Source organism: Manis javanica, chromosome 16 (assembly GCF_040802235.1).
Source record: "Manis javanica isolate MJ-LG chromosome 16, MJ_LKY, whole genome shotgun sequence".
Taxonomy (NCBI): domain Eukaryota; kingdom Metazoa; phylum Chordata; class Mammalia; order Pholidota; family Manidae; genus Manis; species Manis javanica.
This window is the reverse complement of record NC_133171.1, coordinates 35694228-35714772: the sequence shown is the minus strand read 5'-3', so window position 1 is coordinate 35714772 and position 20545 is coordinate 35694228. Positions and strand designations below refer to the sequence as shown.

The 20545-nt window shown below is 36.4% G+C and overlaps 1 protein-coding gene across 12 annotated transcripts in view; it reads right to left on the bottom strand.

The window, feature by feature from the left end:
- Positions 1-20545, bottom strand: part of HMGCLL1 (3-hydroxy-3-methylglutaryl-CoA lyase like 1) — a 310746-nt gene that overhangs the window by 106377 nt on the left and 183824 nt on the right. For all 12 annotated transcript variants that reach the window (XR_012126034.1, XR_012126035.1, XR_012126036.1 and 9 more), the window contains 2 exons: positions 9999-10062; positions 6493-6681 (listed from right to left, as the gene is read on the bottom strand). Coding sequence is in view for 9 of the 12 variants with exons in the window: in XM_073224138.1 (XP_073080239.1) it covers positions 6493-6681; positions 9999-10062 (253 nt within the window). In the remaining 3 variants the exon portion in view is untranslated. The remainder of the gene's footprint in view (positions 1-6492; positions 6682-9998; positions 10063-20545) is intronic.

The window sequence follows — 20545 nt, the reverse complement described above, 5'->3', positions numbered from 1 at the left end:
ACATACAGTGGCAAGAGTATATGTTCATTTAGTTTTCTTGTAAATATGAATTTTTAAGACAGAAAAAATTATGGAAAAAAGCATGGAAATAAATTAGAAAATGAAGAGTTGAATGTGTTCTTATACAAACAACAGGGCCAAACAACATTTCAAAATTGAAGCCATATGGGCTGGGGGAATTGTGACAAGTACTTGGTTGAAAATAAGATACTAAAAAGAAGATTAAAACAATAAGATGAGACACACACAGAATGGATAAGAGAGGTACTCAAAGAGGTAGTGCGTTTTGAAATTTCTATCTCCTATGCCAAGGGAAGAGCCATATCATATTCTGGCCCCAACCCCACCAAGAATAGAAAAGCCAAAGTCCTACAGAAAAGAAAGACTGGACTAGGAAAAAAGTAACTGTATAAACAGATGATGTTATTTTTTTTTTCTGAAGGTGATAATAGCAACAAGGATTGATTTTATATTAACAGTGTTTTATTTTTTTAAAAGGTAACATTTATCAGGATGAGTCTGTCCTGATTCAAACTCTGATTATGTGCCAAGAGGACAAAATAACAACTTCTACCCAGGATTGCTGTATGACTTGGTGCAATCAGAGGTAAAGACAAAGAGACATCCATTCACCTAATTTCTGGAATAATATGAGCATGCTAATAAACAAAGTCAAAATTGCTAAGAAGAGTGAACACAGTATTTGGATTAACTGTATCTGCTTTGAAGTAATGAAATTTAAGAAAAGAGATATAAACGTGTACTTTATCATCTAATGTAACAGACTTCTTTTGCATATAAGGAAATGGAAATCTAGAAAAATATAAGACTTTTCCAATATTGTATTTTATAGATAATGGAAAAGTTAGTGGTTTTGCATATTGTTGTTTACAAGCCTTAAGTGAAAACGAAAAGTACCCTTGAGAGACACCGGAGGATTTCAAGAAAATGGAGCAGAAGTACAACACTCAGGCTGGCTGGGAACGAGAAGGTACCTATGAGCTCCACTCTCCCGCATCTACTCTCTCTCAGCGCGCGGGCCCTGACTCTGCTTCCCAGTGTCCATCTGGGACACTCTGGGGCTCTGCCTTTGAGTCCCAACAAAGATAATCTGATTATGTTTCAGGTATGTTCCCAAGCTGGGACTTGTGGGAATACAGACCACAATGGGTAACCATTGCTTCCTATGCATACCCCAGGGTGTAAATCAACTGTGAATTAAAGGAGCTGGTATAGATGGAAAAACAATGATTGAAAAAACATTCAGCCATAATTAAAAAGAAACAAAACAAAAACTGCTGATGAATTCAATTTTTTTCTTCTTTACTTTTCTGCTGACTATATTTATTTTAAGTAGGAAAAAAAACGTTAATTAATTTTTGTCACATTTGCCTATCTGATCACCATGGATTAATTGCTGTGGGAGAGGCAGTGCAGTTTGGAACATGGTTTCTTTCTTAGTAGAGTTCAAGTTTATGATCTAAGCATAAGCCATTATGTAAAGATTTAAAACTTTCATTTTTAGCTTATTACAATAGAATTTCATGAGTCATTTTTAAATGTTGATTAACTGAATGCTAGTTTAAAATGCCATCTGGCTCAGAAGCAGCTTTTTCCAACCTGCTTTAAAAAATACCCGTGGCTATGCAGAAATAAAGATTGTTATTATCTCTGAAAACTAAAACTAATTGATCACTTATTGCCAAAATCAGAGAGTTCATATTAATAAGATGTTAGAGATAAAAAAATCAAAATTATTCAAATGTTTACTCATTTTTCTTCATAATTCAAATGTTTACTCATTTTTCATCACTTCTATAAGCAACCCAACCACTTGAAGAAAGTATGAAAAAAATACTTTGTTCATCTTTTTCTTACTAACTCTCATGGTTCAGGAGCCCTGCTTCTATACACTAGAAAATTAGATAGTTAAAATTCTATAGGTCTTATTGCCCTCTTTATTTGTTTTTTGATGATAACTGATATATCATCCCGCCTTCCTATGAGAATACTTGCCAAAAGAATACCATGTTGGAGAAAGTTAATTGTGTATCACACATTCAAACATAAACTATTTCACAAAATGCTTTTGGAAATACTGAGTTAAACTGAAACAGTTTTCTTCACATCAGTACTGCTCAGAAACCTTAACATTTGAATCTAACATCTATAAGTGTCTGATAAATTAAGTATCTGTTGAATAAATTAATGATGCATTTTGCAAAACCTCTGTAGGGGCATCCAATTTTCAACTTTTTGTTCTCAATCTTGTTCACTGATTTCTGTTTAGCTCTTTAATATACACTGAAGAAATGAATAATTTCTAATGCATGTATTCACAAAATATATTTGTAATTCAATGCTTTATTTTTATGTCTCCCCACTCTACTCACAGATAAATTGAGTAATAAAAGTTATTATTATTGTTATTAGTAGTAATTTTAATTGTAATGACTGTAATAATAAACTGTTAACCAAATGCTCTGTTTACCAAGGCAGTTTTTCTAGAAACTTGGCATTTTATCTCTGTTTTGCATCATTTGAGGAGGGAGACAGCAGCACTGTATATATTCTACAGACACAAAACTGAGACCTGAGAGATTCATCTGGCTAATGACTGGAATTAAAAAAAAAAGAAAGAAAAGAAAAACTCTCCCTGAGAACCTCAAAAACAAATTAGATGAAGAAATATTTGTTGTTTGGTACCATTTAAACATGGTTTCATAAGAGTCAATATAAAAAATGAATGCTTTGATGTAAAAAATTAGGTAAATAATTTGGTCTTTCTGAAAAAAGAGTAATAAACATATGGAAAACATTATGAAGAAAGGCACATTAGCTAAGAATCTATTAGGTTGGAAAGAAAAAGAGGCACACAGTATTTCTTTAGGAGAAAGCCAAATATTGCCTGTGCTGCTGTATTTCTATGCTACCAATTAACAAGGTACTGTTATTTGCAGTATTGGATCTCACTTGTTTTATTCTGTTTTTACCCTGTTATGAAGACCCAAATCATCTGAGTGGAGGAAAACAGAGACTGCAATTGTTTGGTATAAAGCAGATTAAACAATTTGTTCACTGGTGCTTTATTTAGGCACTTGGGAGTATGCAGGAGGATGAAGCTCAATTTTTACATAAAAAATTAAGACAAGTATATTGGGCTCTGTATGTTTTTCCATTACTAAAATGTTGTATGCTTTGCCACCTCATTTTCTTGCTTTTCTAGTTTTGAGTGGTTGTAAATATCCTTTTGAATCTATAGTCTCAGAATTATTCTCTATATTAAGTAATATCTGATAATTATGAATTCTTAACTTCTATACAACCATCTAGAGTTGTATAAGTCATATGTTTAAGTAATACAAAAAAATACAGTCATAAGACCTGGGAACCCAAGAAAGATCCCTCTTTTGCATGATCAGTACGTGCTTTCCAGACGGAGGGGGGGATGTTCCATTTATAGCTCATTTGTTTCCTACTGTTGTGGCCAAGTTTCCACTTATTACATGTCTCTTTGCCTTAATATTAACTCCCAGTTTGGAGCACTGTAAATTGTTCCTCAGCCCTTTAAATTAAAGCAAATGATATCCACTCTGCAGCCACCACCAATTTCATTAGAAGCCACTTCAAAGATTCCATTTTAAGTATGACCACTGTTTCCTGAAGCCAAGGTTAGCCCTGTTCATAATGAAGCAGGACTTTCTCTGATTTCCTTTCTATTTAAACCTTGGCATTTTTTTTTTCAGGTCCTTTCATTGCTGCTGTTGCTGGGGAGGGGATGGGAAACAAGAGCAAAAGGGTAAGAGGGACTCTGCCATAGCACTGCTGGGGCCAGGACATGTGTGCTTACAGTGACAAACCCGTACCGCACTGAGCTGCCGTCAAGAACATGAAAGCTCTGGAACATTTAAAGATTGTCTCAGCTCTACACAGTTCCAAAGAGAGCTCAGTGTGTATTTCTTCCTTACACTGTCACTGGTTTATCAAACTATATGAGAGTGGAGAGCAGAAAAGACAGAAGTCTACGACCTTATTAGTATAGACAGCAAGGCAGTTTTTTGACCATTTCCTTTATTGTTCATTTAAACTAGCTCCTCCAGCCTCACGTCATGTTGCTTGTTACACAAGCCAGTTACTCTTCTCCGCCCATTCACCCTGAGACCCCAGCGGGAGCTCTGGGGCATGCTGGAAGCAAGCTGTGGCTTTCCCAGGTGCCTAGGCTCCCTTCTGCCCTCCTGCTTCCAGTAGACACTTAGAGCTTGTGCACACAGGAAAGAACAGAAAACAGTTATGGATACTTGTAGACACTTCCTACCAACTACCACAGGAGCTGCTGAAGAGTAGAATATACATCCCCCTGACGGCACGTGCACACACACACGTGCACGCATGAACACACACAGAATAGTTCAGCTTAAGTTGAAGATGCTCACCTTCAAAAAGATTTATATTCTTTCTGGCACCTGAAGGTGCTACTAATCCACAACCATTTGAAAATAATTTATCTGCTTGGGCCTTTCAAATTCTGTAGGCACTGTGAGTTGAACCCTAACCTACACTGGGGTTGACAAAAGGTCATGAAATACTAAGGGGACTGTATTTTCCCTCTACCCACAACCAAGGCCATGAGAATTCAATAAGCTTGTCCTCTCCCTTTGTGAGGTGGATTTTGCTGGTGCACCTTTTCACTGAGGGTCTGGTATTTTATTTTTATTTGAGGGGAGGCAGGTTTCAGCCTTACATGGCTTCTCATCCCTGCTCCCCACCTTGCTTCGGCACAAGGCTGTTTCCTGTCCTCCGTGTAGCTGTTACAGGATGGGTGAAAGCCCCAGGATTTCGGTCCTCACCTCTCCACAGAGACTCTTTCACTAATTCAGCAAATGCTCTTCAGCTTTTGCTTCTCTGAAAACATGGTCTTCTTTCAATCCCTCGGGTACTATCGTCCCCTCTCCCAAGGCCTTTGGCTCAAGTGATGCTTCATCTATTGGAACTATTCTTCCCACACACTAGCACACGTCTGTGCACACACACACATTAGCGCACACACTCCTTATTGAGGCCAGTACCTTCTCATTCTTTATATCTGATTTTAAACATTCCTTCCTCAGATATGCCTTCTCAACCATTAGAATCCCAATGGGATATCAGCAATATTTTTTAGTGGGTCATTTTCAAGAAGCAGATAGTTTCCAGAAGCCAAAGTCTGGGTTCTCAGATTTTGCACTATAGCCTATATCCCAAAGAACTAAACTATCATTCATTATATAATAAATATGCTACACAAATAAAATACTACTCAAAGTGTTACCATATAGAGGATGTATCTATAAAAAGAAGTATGCACACAAGAATGAGAGACAGGCAGAGACAGACAAATGGACCGACGTCTTCAGGAATTTGTTGGTCAGGGATACTTAATCAGTTGCAGTTGCAGCTGACAGAGAATCCTGAAGTGATGCCTAGTTCTCTATTGTTTTAGAAACTAGAATACCTAGGGAAGGAAAAATTGTAAAAATTCCCACGCCCTGAAGTCCATGGGATATCATTTTTTCCTCTAATTCAATACAATGTTCCTTGCTTGCTTCCAGAGGATAAATAAGGATTTGTGCACATATGTTACAAAGTCAAAATAAGCCCTTGTGGGGTTTGATCTTCACATTGTTTTTCAACTTTTGCCAAGCAACTGTACACTTTGGAAGAGTGACATTGAGCTTTACATACTGACATTCATCCTTACCAAAAGCTTTCATAGAGTCTCATCTTTAGTGGTCAAAGTCTCAGATTCTAATAACATCAAGTGAATCTATTTTTCGTTGAGTTATAGAAACTCACATTAATGCTAATATAATGTCTATAAAGCCATTTATATCTATTATTTTAAAGAAATACATTTAAAATAACTGAGTCACTAGAATTTAATAAGCAATTCTTAATCCTCCAACTCTCTACATCTCTTCATTTTGATTATCTAACTGAATATAGTTGATAAAAACCAGGGGTTCTTTCAGATGTATGCTTGCCAACATGAGGAAAACATCTTAAACAAAACATTCTCTATTTCAGCGCCCTATCTTCTCATGATAGAGCACCAAATTATCAAAAAGTGCATCAGCTACATAAGTACAATAGTATATTCTACTATCTGTGTGCTTTGCATTCCTCCAAATGCCATCATATTTCAGTCTATTAAATTTTATGGCTGAGAGCATATGGGGGTTGAAAAAAGCAGACATAGCTCTAAGAGGATTACTACTTTAAAAGGAAAATATTCAGGGATTCTATGTAATCAAATTAACTGTAAAAATCAATACACTGTCCTAAAAAACACGTGCAATGCACAAATATTTCCTGAGTGCTTGTCATGTGGCAGGCTCTGTTTAAACATTATATCCATAGCAATATATACATATTACCTCACCAAAGTTCTTACTATGTTGTTATTACAAGTAAGGATACATACCTTTACACATACACACAAATAATGCAACATACCTGAAGGGCCGTAAGGATATTTGCCAGGGCCTGCCCGTATGTGTCGTGGCAGTGAACAGCAAGAGCTCTGGGTGGGATTTCTTTCATGACACTTTCCAACATTCTCTTCATGCTTCCCGGAGTTCCCACTCCAATTGTGTCTCCCAGGGAGATCTCGTAACAGCCCATGGCATACAGCCTCTTAGAGACCTATCAGGAAAGGTGAAGAGCTAGTAAAACAATGGAAATGAACAGACTCAAGCCCTGCTGTTCCTTAGCAAATGTCATTGAGAGGCAAAAATCACAACTAAGATCAGATACGCATCCATGTGGAACATATTTTCATTCTCTGGCCCTTTTCCATGCTTATTAAATCCTAAGCATTATGTAAAATTTTCTATGACATTACTGTAATTATCTTTTTTTCTTATATTCAAGTGTGCCTTGAAATTATAATTATCTACCTCCCTACCTACATGTTCAATTACGAAGTCATAGCTATATTTCAGCTATGGGAGGCTTACTTTCTCAACCCTCTAACCAAACAGAAGCATTTAAAATGCACTTTAGAGGTAGCATTTTTCAAGGAATTAGATTAGGGGCCAATACTAGTTACAGCTCTGTCACTACTTAGCTTTGTACTGATAAGGTCATTTATCGTTTCTGACTCATAAATGGATGCACTCTGCAAGGTAAATTCCAAGTTTCCTTCCAAAGACCAATATGAATTTGCATGAAGGCAGCATGGTATGTGGACAAAGACTTGGGTTCTGGAATCAAACAGGCCTGGATTTAAATCTCAGCTGCCACTCATGCTAGTCCTGGGATGTTGGACAGAAGATTAACCTTTTTAAACCTCAATCCCTATTCTGTAAAATACTGACAACACACACTCTTATTTAACATATTTTCTAAGCCTTATTACTGGTAGTCACTTCAGAAAGTAAGATAATACAAAATTACAATAACAATGACGAAGTTAATAATGATATTTGGTTGTGAAAATGAACTAAGAATATATAAATAATCACTCTATAAAATCTGATACAAGTACAAAACACTGTACCTCATTCATTACATATTTCTTTGGTGCCTATTTTATGCCAGGCAATGTGCTACTGCTGAGACATAATGGAGATGCAGATATTGAGATGGCTTAAGCTGTTATCGAGCCTGGAGTCAAGTGAGGAAAGACCTTAATCAATTCCATTCAGGAATGTGTAAATACAGCTAAAATAAGAATTTTGGAACAAAGAAATAGGATTCCAAGAGCTTTCAGCAAAGGACAGTGACCTAGATCTGTCATGCAGGAAGGGTCTAAGTGACAGCTTGAGATAAAGCAAGCATTAACTTACTGATGAGGGTGAGAAGGAAAGGTATGAGAAGAATGTTCCAGGTGGAATATCAAATGCAAAGGCTAATGTGTTGTTCCAGGCAGCTGACATAAAATGCAAAGGGCATTCCAGGTAGGGAGACAGTCAGATGCAAAGGACAGATGTGACAAGAAAGCTAAAGCCAAGGGGGAGTGAGTCTGCACGAAGCTGGAGAGGGAGGCAGGGGACAGATCACGGACAGCATGGCAAACCAGCCAGGTTTAGGATTCAGGTAGAGGACCCTATCATAAGAGCAATAGGAAGCCATGACAGAATTTGGGGTAGTGGTGATATAATCAGATTTTTGTTTCAGAAAGGCAATATCAAAAACAGATCAGCGAGTAAGTACTCTGAAGGGCTACCTAGTTCAGGCAAGGAGACTATTATTGGATGAAAACTTGGGTTAAAAAAAGCATCATGTGCATTTGCCTCTACTGCCTATTAAATGGAAAAATTTCTTAATGGCCAGGTAAAGGAGAACGAGGCATCCAAGGGAAAACTGAACAGGTCGGCGAAAACCTGAACTTTGGTGTCAAGGGATACAAGGGAGTCAGGAAGGAGGGAATGGTCACGAGTCTCAAATTCTGCATTTCCTAACCCAAGTGGTCAGTAGTGATCTTATGAGAAGGGATTTTAGTGGAGTGAATGGTCCAGATGTCATCCTGGAGTCTTAGTGGCACATGAGGAAATGGACATCACTGTAGACAGCCCTTTGAAGACGTTTACATGTACAAAGATGCAGATATTCGATAAAAAGATGGGGATGCTAATTTAAGAAGGGAAGATTCTGGATGGAAGAGGTTTGAACGTGTTCACATGTCAATGGGATTCTATGCAGTTGAATGTGCCGGGGAGTAAATGAGGAGGGTGAGAGGCTGGGACACAGAGAACACAGTTTGCAATAGTCACTTCAGAAAGTAAGAGAGTGGGCTGGCCACAGAACGGAGAGGAACACAGACGGCTCACTGCTGCTCATGAACTCCTCATGTTTCCAATCTGCCTGTTACGTGACTCTCTTCAGCAACTCCCCAGGCATTCTGTGCAGGAATGAAGAGCCAGAGCATGTATGCCATCCATCCAAAGGTGACCCAAAGCAAAAGGCAGAAAAGCAAAGGGTTTGGTGTATAGGCAGCACTGGATCCTTAAGTTATACCATTTTGGAAGTGTTCTTTAAGAAATAATATATAATTTTGACTACAAATGGTTAACAGTCTTAGAAGGGCTCCATGCAAGGGAAGGACTGCAAAACTAAGCTTCATTATTTTATAATATATCTGCCTCTGTGTGCAAAGATCTTGATAAGTTAATAGACCACAGGATAGCTCTCATTTGAAAAATCTGCAGTAAATTTCAAAAGTTCAAATGAATGCACAAAAGAAGAGTGGTTTAGCCAAAAAAGTTTATCTAGCCTCAATTTTGATTTTCTAACAATGCCATCTTCACTGCTTCAGTACCATTTTACTAAATTTACAAAAATTAACATCCTTCGCACCAGGGGCATGTTAATATACTTCACATGCAAACGAGCTTCTGAGATAGTCTAACAGAATCTCAAAGACCAAACATTTTTTGTTCATTGGAATCAATGATTAAACAGGAAAAGGAAGTAGAAAATAAAGTTCAATAAGCAGGTTCTTAATGACTATAATCTATTGCTGTAAAATTGCTCTGGAATAATAGCAACTTGAAACTCAGCAGCAAGGGCTACAGGATCTCAAAGGAAGAGAAGCACTAAAGCGTGCGTACTTTGATACGAGTTCCAAAGTGTGCAGGGGTAGAACGAAGGGACGCTACCTGTGTGACCAAGGCAAAGTTTAAGTGTGTGTGAGTGTGTGCACAAGCTGCTCCGACAGTCTGATGGAGAGCTTATTTACTGTGTTCTAAAGACACAAACATAAAACAGATGTTATTATTCCTTCCACCTTTGACCACACAAATGATAAGACTCACATGTTAGCTCTCAACAGTGATAGCCAAGGTCCACATCTTTAGTGTTAAAACAAAACTATCTGTGAAATGATTAAACACGTCCCCTATTTCCTGGGTTTTCTTAGTTTGTGTTGGGCAGATCAGAAATTGTAAGGAAAACAGCCTGCTTTTAAAAATAATTCACAGCATTTTACCATGAACCAGAAAATTCAGGGCATCTCTTACCTCTGTCACTTTCTGTGGTGCGATGCTTCCTTCATATGGACAGCCCAGAGCACAAGACACATATCTAAATTTAAAATACAAAGCCCTATAAATATGTGGATGATGGATAAACCATTTCTTAATTTCCATTTTATAAAAATGAAGAGAGTCAAAAGCCATCATGTAAATTTATTTAACACTGTACCTTCACTATTATTTGGTTCTCAGATCAAATAAAACCAATTGGGGAACACTTTCAATTAAGTTCACACATTTTATCTTTTTAATAATTACAATTTGATATAGTTATTTAATAGGAGATGGGAATAAGATAAACAGGAGTTTATCTTGTGTGGTTGTTGATATTATAGCAACATATGAACATTCAGAGAAGAAAACACCAGTAAAATACACAGTTTTGTTTAAATAAGTACACACACATTCAACTGTTAAATATCCAGGTCTTTGGAATCATATTGAGAGAAAATGCAGTTGCAAACTGAATTTCTCTCTTCATTCCCATCTGGAGGTTTTGGCCTCATTTAGATGTAGTCATTAATCACCCCAAAACTCCCAGAACTGGCCACAACCTCAAAGTTCATCTTGTTTCTCTCTCATGGGTGTACTTAAATCATCCCAAACAGAGAATTGTCTTGTCTGTGTTTAATAGGCTCCAAATAAAGATATTCCATAAGCTTCTTCAACAATTTAATATAGAAAGTCAACTCTTTCCTGCAAGGACAATGATACATTTCCATCTTAAAAGTATTAAGTTTTAGAAAAAGCATGTTTTAACAATTTTCAGCTCAACATCAATCCCATTTCATTAAATTTTCCTCAGAGATATTATAATACTTATATTAAAATAATGTACCATGTGTCTGATTGTCAAGAATGAAGTGATTCACATTAGTGAGAGAAAGGTGGTAGGAAATGAGTCCGGAGATCCAGTTTATTGAGCCAGAATATAAGAGGTTTTAGAGGAGAGAGGCCCTTGAATGCCGTGCCAAGGAGTCTGAGATTTGGGATTACTCAAAAATATTAGGTAAGTAGTGACAAGATCAGATTTGTTTTCCAGAAATGTAACTCTTTGGGAATTCTGAAAGTGGTTGCTAGAGGAAAAGAGGAAGCAAAAACATGAGAGTTAAAGACAATACTGTACTTCCACCATCCTAAGATGATATTGTTTGAAAGATATGTTATGAACTTCGTAACATATTTTGGAGTAAAAATATAAAATACATATTCAGTGGTTCAATACATATCCATTGACAAAGATGTAATCTAATTTCAAGAGTATTAAAATGTGAATAAAAGTTATGTTTGGAATTAAAATAAATAAGCACACACAGGCAGGCAGTTATGAGGCCATGGAGGAGAAAAGGACAGATTTGAAAGTTATGCTTGACAGGAACCTGTGTCTCGATTCTTCCAATTACTATAACCAAAGTTTATGGTTTGAATAATCTGAATAAATTTAGTCAAGCTATGTGAAAAGAAAATGTACTTATGTGAACATAACACTGCAGAAGGTGGCTAAAGATGAAAAAAGATACATATTTTCAAGTGAGGTACAATAATTATAGATAATGTATTGAAAATATAAGTACATGCAATCTGAACCCAAAATATCTAGATGTGATGAAACAGAAAATCCAAGCCATCCATTTACATTCTTATCCCTTAATGTGAAAAATAAGCAAAAAAACAAGTACAAAGCAATAAAAAGCAGACCTCTCCTGAATTCCCACCTTATTACCTGACCATAGCTATCCCTTATGCCATAACCTTAAACCACTGCATTTCATTTTCACATGTTTCTCTCCATCCTTTCGAGTGGCCACTTCTTTAACCTATTGACACATGAGGCTACTTTCTCCAGAGCAAATGTGATGGTTGTCAACTATATCCATTGACTGTGTTTAACACCATAAAGCAGAAGATGGTAACTAAGGCCCATTGGCCAAATTCTGCTCATCACTCTTTTGCAAATACAACTTTACTGGAACAAAGCCATGCCCATCTGTTTACCTATTATCCGTGGCTACTTTTACAATGTAATATAAGCATTTAGTTGCAAAAGAGATCATCTGACCCACCCACCTAAAATAGTACTATCTGGCCCTTTACAGAAAAAGCTTGCCAACCACTGGTAAAAAGTGAGACACTTTGATGAGTATGAAAAGACCTCCCTCATGATGAAAATAGGTCACATCACCTGCTCTGACTAGTGGCTAAGTCAGTTCTCTAGACGTCTGTTATCTACAGTGGTTCTCAGCCTTGGCCATGCAGAATCACCTGGGGAGCTAAAAAAAAAAAAATACTGAGGGTCAGGAAACACTCCAAACTTAGTCAGAAACTCAGGGAATGGCATCCGCCCATGAAAAATTTTAAATGTTTCAGAGTTCCATTATTCTGCCAAAATTGAAAACCACTCAATATTAGCAATATTGCCTCACCTGGGCTGACTAAATGATTCTCCTTTGTAAAAAAAAGTGATAAGACCCAAACTATCTAATCTCAGAAATCCCCTCAAAACTATGCCACAGTACTTTTGTCCATCTTTGATTGGCTGGTGATTAAATTTCTCACAGACCTATTCCAAATACTTTCTATTCTGAAGCCCCAACCAGCAAGCTCTTCATTTTTTTGTTTTTTAATTTTGATTCTTTACTTCTGGTTCAGCGTTGTCACTGAACTACATTCTCCAGTTGTTCTTTCAGCAATGGTGGAATTTTGTGGACTATTTTTTCAGCAAATGGTTTTATTTCACCTTCACTAATGTATAATTATTCAGTTAGGTATAGAATTCTAGGTTGACAGTTATTTTATTTTTCCATGTTGAACATATTATTTCATTATCTCTGGTCTTATCAGTTTTTGCTGATAATTTTGCTGTCTAATGATAGTTACTTTACAGTAATTTTAGAGCAATTTTTTGTCTATATTTAGGATTATCTGTTTATATCAACTATTCTGTATTTTACCATGTATGTCAGGACTTGTTACAGTTCTTCAATACTAACATTAATGCTTTTCTTTATTTTTAAAAATCCTCTAGGCACTAGGTCATCAAACATTATCTTTCATATCTATTTTCCCTGTTTTATCCTTCTGGAACTCTACTAGGCAGAGTAGAACTCTGAACCTCACTCTCAAAAGTTCTATTAATTTATCTTCCTGTGTTTCATTATGGCAATTTCCTCAAATCCTACTTTCAAGTCACTATACCAACTTCAACTATACATAATCTGCTGTTCAATGAATCGTTTTCACTTAATAAATGTATTTTTCACCTCTAGAAAAAAATGTTTCTGTCACATTTTCACTTTTTTTACATAAGGACCTGTTTTTTCATGGTTTTTCCTTTGCCTCTATATTTTAAAGGGTTAATTTATAATCTCCTTTTCAGATTGTTCTGTTTCCTTCTTTTCTGCTAAAGTTCTGCTTTCCTTTTTCTTTTGCTTATTTATTTTAGGCTAGTTTGCTTCCTCATGTGGTTTATAATTTTTACTGAGAGTGCATTTTCATGGTGATTTTAGTTTCTGTAGGAGTTCTGTGAGAGTCTTGACTTATTTAAAATTCCTATAAAGGAGATGTGATTTATTTTTGCCCTTGCCTGCAGACTTTACCAGTTCCTGGACACATTTCTACCTTAATTTTTCAATTTGGGTTGAACAATGTGCAGGTTCCAGTGACTCTGCATTGGCAAGGAGGTGCTTCTAGGCTCCAAGAATAATCAGTTCCAAATCCATGTTTTAGCAGAACATCTATCTTTTCCCATATAGACATTAAAATCCCATTTTCAAGCCACTAGGGATTATATCTGGCACAGATAGCCCCATGTGCTAGTGGCATCAACTCAACCTACATGTGTACGGCATTTTTTTGATGAAATCTGGGGACTTCCTTTTCTTCTTTTCTGAGTCTGGCTATATATTTTAAAGTTGTTTTGTTTCTGTGTTTGTAATGGGAACAGAAAATGAAGTCTCTGCATCAGCTCAGTCACCCACAGCCTCCTTGCTTTCTCTCACCATTATTCCAATAACTCCAAGACAACTCCAAAACTCATGAATAGTGCACATGGATTAAGTGACACATTCACATGCCAGGGTAAACTCAATATGTCCAAAATGGTGCTCACTCCTGTTTTCCCTGCCTTTGCCATTTAAAAAATGATATAATCATTTTCAGAGTCTATCTTGCTAATTCACTTGGAACTCACTTTTAAGAACATTGGTTAAAAAACCAAGGATTGCTGATTCTTCCTCTCCAGCTCCCTGAAGAGCATGTGATCTGTGCCAGTGATCTATGTGCCCAAGTGTACAGAACAGTCCCTGAGTCCTCTCTCCAGGACAGCTGTAGACACCTAACTACTCTCACTGCTTTCAGTCTCATGCCACCCATTCTTACTCCAGTATCTATTGCCAAAATAATACTCCTAGAGCATAGACTTGTTTACATATCTTTCCACTCTGAAAATCTTCAATGGTATGCCATGTTCTTAGTATTGCCAAGTAAATACTTAGTAAACTTGTACTTGTATAGTAAAAATGCCAAGTAAACTTAGTATTCAAGTTTAGCAATTTGTGAAACCTCATCTAACTTTCCACCTCTCTTCCACGATACAGCCTCAAAAACTCCTATTCCAGTAAAAGTAAACTTTTTCCAGCTTCACTTTATTGACACCTTCTTCACGAAGTCTCTTTAAATAATACTAACAAATTTAATATGGTATTTCTTCAAACTTTTAATAGGATTTATCTGTAACTCTCTTAATGTACTTGCCTTTCTTGACAGTATTATAAGAATTTCCATACACATTATTTTCCTTGTCTAATGGAAACTCTTTGAAGTTAGGCTACTTTTATATTTTTATATTCTACATAGTATCACATGACAGTATATTATCTAACACAATCAATTGATGTTTTTTGAATGAATTAATGCAGATGTTACTTAAGATGCCATTTTCACATTCTGAATAATTTCCTATGAAAATCTTAATCTCTATAATAAACCTATAACTAGATCTAGGCTATTATTGTTCTAAATCCTGTAGCCAGAGATGCTGACACATAATTGGAGGTTCAGAACTTGGAACCATGTTTTACGTATTGTTTAAGATGGCAGAGTAATAAAGGAATCACCAATCATACTGAACGTAACTTTGTTAATAACCAAAACCAGCATTGTAATGAACTCTGCAGATAGACTGAATTTATTTTTATTTGTGCCTCTTGAGGCCATTTGTGAGTACTGTGAAACATCATGATAAAAGACAAAATTAATACATTCAAGTCTATAACAATTTCACCTAGTTAAACTGAATCATGACAAAGCACCTACTTATGAGGCCCTACCCAAACCACCCTTCCTACAGTTATTCCATATTCCTCCAATCATATTGGCAAAAAGAAACGCAAAAGCCTTGAATAAATGTCACAAACGCTTGGAGGGGAAGGGTCAACCACTGCTATCCTCAGAAGAGAAAAACAATGTCAAGAATGTAAGATGGCATGTCATACCAATTAAAAGTAATTAAGATATTTAAATACAGGAACTGCTTGATGAACTTGTGCAGAATATCCCTACCTCCAAACAATACACAAGAGCATTCTATTATTAATAAGTCAACCAAAATTAAATTTTGATAGGCTATCAAGCGCTTCACACTATAGATGATAAAAGAAACTAACTGTATCCTGGTCTCAAGAAGCACTGCTAAGATCCTCCTTTTGTTCTAAAATGTTAATTTCATGAGAAATGATGAAACACTTTCTTTCTTCAAAAGCTGTATATGAGAGCTATTTAGCCATGACTGCACAAACACAGCTTATACATATTAATTATTTCTGGTTATGTGTTATTTTGCCATACAGCAGTGCTAGAATAATTTATAAGTCTAAAAAAGATATAAACCCTCAAACAAACCATACATATGAAAGAAAACAGCTTCAACAGATGTCTCATTTTTAGCTTGATATACCATATTTTGGCCAATGATGATTCAAATTGTTCTTCTAGGCCAACACAAAGGTCTCAGTTTCACAGAAGTTAGGATAGAATTTGACTAATAAGCTCTCCACTTAGAAGATGGTGCCATATATGCAACTGAGTTCCACTGGGGAGATCATCCAATGTCTACATCGGTCATGAGAAACAAAGCCTGCCCCATAAAAAACTAGGCCCTAAATAACAAGGCTTATTATCTCACTCAGTGAAACTGCTGTTATCTAGAGGCTCAGAATGAGAATCCACGACACTTCGCGTTAGACGGAGGAAGAGCAGGAAATACCCCATGTGCAGCACAACCTAGATGGTTTGGTTAATTAGCGGCTGCAAGTTCCTAAAAAAGTGTCTCGAGTTATAAATTACCTCTCAAAGGGAAAACCAGTAAAAACTGACCATTTGGAGGAAGACAAATAGGCCCTTACTTTACAGCAGTTAGAAAGACTGCCATTTTTAAAGGCTGGAAGTTATATAGAGCTAGGCAACCAATAAAAAAATAATTAAGCACAGGAAGAATTTTCTGATGTTGAAGATTTTTCATCAAAGACAGCTGTCACAAATACATGTGACACAATCTTGTTCAGAAACCCTAAAAACCAGATTGGATTTTTCACTGGCTTTGGATAAGTTGAACGTAGGTGGTGGGGTGATAGCACACGAAGAGATGTGTACAATATGCACTCTAGATTCATTATGGTTCTAGCAAACCATGATTCCTTGTGTCCTCCTCAATGTTGATAAATATCAATCACATTTTATAAAGAAGTTATGATGAAAATTAAAAAATGACATTCTAAAATTATCTTCTTCTGTATCTAAAAATTGTCTATGACTGCATATATTAGTTGAATTACTAATTTGCCTATTACTCGTTCTTATTATTTTGCACCTTCACTTTTTTTGTGAATTTGAGAACTTCAGCAGTTACAGCTCATGGTTAAATATTTTTGCATTCTGTACTTTTTTAAAACAATGGATGAGCAACTTTGGTTACTGGGAAAAATGTTATAAACACACTTCTCTCAACTTATAGTAGGCTTGGAATTTCAGGAGGTTAATTGTGGATTAAATCATTTTAGACCATTAGGAGAGGCCTAGGATGTAATTACATAAAAAGGTTTGCTTTGATTGCACAACTGATCTTTTGAATTTATAATACATATTTATAAGCATTTTAATTGTGAGATTAATAATGGCACCTAAGTTAGTTTCCTTTTCAAATTAATATACTCACAAAGAGAGTGAGCACATGACCCTTGTGACTTCATGAAAGAGAACTTGACACTAACTTTAGAGAAAAATGAATAAAACCCGAATGTCTTATATATTAGAACACTACTTCATATCTTCAGGTGTTTCAATTTTAAAAGGAACTTGACAAACCAAGAGATAATTCTTTCAATAAATGCCATTGATAAAAAGAGAGAAAATGATTACATGTATCACAGGCTTTTTTCTTTGCTTTTTGTACTTTAAAAAATATACCAATAATAGAAAAATAACCAAGGTTTTTAAAACATATGTCATGTGAATTACAAATTAAAGAATGAAGTCCAAAATGAAGATATTTCTTTGCTCATTCACATATAATGCATATGCAGCAGCAATTTGCTGACTCTGCATTTTATGTCAATGTTTTGGCATGATATATTTTCCCAATGTATCCCAGATGTTATGTGAAATTCTGAGAATGTATAAAAAATGTGTACACATGCATGTCTATGTCTGTGTTTCAGGGAAAGGGGGGAATCAAACAATGGACTCCATAACTAATAAAAGCTGCTATTCAGACCACATTAAGGTTTATTACTTTTATAAAAATTTAAATGGTTAATGGTTAAATTTAGTGAACATTTATAAAATATGTACTGCCTTATGGCTTTTGTATCTGACAGCTGATGACATAAATTTTCTGGATGATCAAGTACATGTTGACGCAGCTGTTACCACAGTAAGACACGCTGAAGGATCTACTTGGGTTTCAACTCGTTGAGCGTGGCTCTTTTCTTTAAATGAGTACCAATGGCCTATGGATTTTAATAATGAGCACCTAAAAGTCAAGACTTCCAGTAAAAATAAAATCTAATTTAAACTAGGTAAAAGTTTGGGAGAGGTAAGATAATTTTTAACTGCACAAATAGTGAATGCACATACTGAAAGGCATATTTCTAAAAACTGAATAGTCTTTCAGGAAGTCCAGGAATTCTTCTCCAAAGAAACAAAATATGCATTGGAAAAACATACATTTGTATATAACAACTCTACAATAAATCTCCAATGTACTTTACTTATTTGATTTCACTGTGCATTACTTCTCGTACTTCTGTACCCTTCTTAGCAAAGTTCAGAAGATTGAAGTTGTAGCATGTTTAGAAGTTTCTTTACTGATGGGAGAATATTAATTGCTCAATGATCAGTATTTAAGGGTACTTGGGGTTTCTATTAGCTTTATCATATTACCTATTCTTTTTTATAAGATAAAAAGAAAATGTTAAAATCTGATATCATACGATTGATGTTTACATCCATCTTTTAACATTAAAAACAAATTTTCCATTTGAAGACAAGCTGAACATGCACTTTACTCTTTATAGTTTTGTTATTTCAACTTCCCAATAGGATAATTTTACCAAAAAACTTACACTCCACATTTAAACACACATTTGAAACAGAAGAACTTCTAAATTTTTCCCTTTCTTTTAATGAAAAGAGAAACAGAACAACTTATATATGTTTGAATTTAGAAACTTACAGTACATCTCTGCTTTTGGGTTGTGGTTATGTAACTTTTGTTTTAAAAACAGTCATTGTTAATTTTCTGTCAATGGAAATATATTATTTTGGTTTTAACTTTTTATTTTGTGCTTTGCATAATATATTTTTTATTTAAAATCTTTGAAAAGATACACAAAATTAATAAACCTTTAATCAGACTTATCGAAAAAAATATGACTCAAAATCAGAGAGAGAATTTACAACTGACACCACAGAAATACATAGCAATATGAGACACCTATGAAAAATTATACACCAATAAATTGGACAACCTAGAAAAAAATGGATACATTCCCAGAAACATAAATTCACCAAAGGCTAAATGAAGAAGAAATAGAAAATCTGAACACACTGATTACTAGCAAGAAATCTGAGTTAATAATCAAAAAAACCCCAAGAAACAAAAGTCCAGGATAAGGTGACTTTCCAGGTGAATTCTACCAAACATTTAAAGAAGAATTAATACTGATCTTTCACAAACTATTTAAAAATTAAAAGAGGAAGAAATACTTCCAAATTCATTTTATGAGGCCAGCATTACCCTGATATCAAAAGCAGAGAGACACTATTAAAAAATTACAGACCATAAAACATAGGTGCAAAAATCCTCAACAAAGTGGTTGAGCCAAGATGGCAGCGTGAGTAGAGCAGAGGAAATCTCCTCCCAAAACCACATATATCTATGAAAATATAACAAAGACAACTCTTCCTAAAATAGAGACCAGAGGACACAGGACAACATCCAGACCACATCCACACCTGCGAGAACCCAGCGCCTCGCGAAGTGAGTAAGATAAAGCCCCGGCCCGGCGGGACCCGAGCGCCCCTCCCCCCAGCTCCCGGCAGGAGGAGAGGAGTCAGCAGGGAGGGAGAGGGAGCCCAGGACTGTTGAGCATCCAGCCCCAGCCATCCGGACCAGAGCGCAGACACAGTGCATGCGTGGGGTGCTGGATACTAGGGAAACAGGACAGCAAGACCAGCGAGCGGGTGCCTGAGGCTGGTGTCTGAGGAAAAAGAAAAGTGAGCGTCTTTTTTTTTTTAAATTATTTATTTAATTTTTGTTTTGTTTTGTTTTGTTTTTGTTTTTGTTTTTTTGTGAGTGCTTTTTGGAAGTCTTAAAGGGACAGGGACCCCAAAACCAGATGGAAATATCCCGGGACACTTAGCAGCAGGGAATCTGGGGATCTCTGGGCACTCTAACCCCCTGGGCAGCAGGGAGCACAGAGGCCCCTCACAGAGATAAATAGCCGCGCCGTTCCCCCTCCAACGTGGCTCCACCATTTCGGAGCAGCAGCCCGAGCCAGGCCACACCCACAGCAACAGCAGAGATAAACTCCATAGCAGCTGGGCAGGAAGCAGAAGCCCTGTCTGCACACAGCTACCCAGAACAAGCCACTAGAGGTCGCTATTATCCCAGGAGAGGAAGGCCACAAACCAACAAGAAGGAAAGCTATCCCAGCTGTCACTCGTATCAGCTCTACAAACTATCTCTATCACCATGAAAAGGCAAAATTACAGGCAGACAAAGATCACAGAGTCAACACCTGAGAAGGAGACAGACCTAACCAGTCTTCCTGAAAAAGAACTCAAAATAAGAATCATAAACATGCTGACGGAGATGCAGAGAAAAATGCAAGAGCAATGGGATGAAGTCCGGAGGGAGATCACAGATGTCAGGAAGGAGATCACAGAAGTGAAACAATCCCTGGAAGGATTTATAAGCAGAATGGATAAGATGCAAGAGGCCATTGAAGGAATAGAAACCAGAGAACAGAAACGCA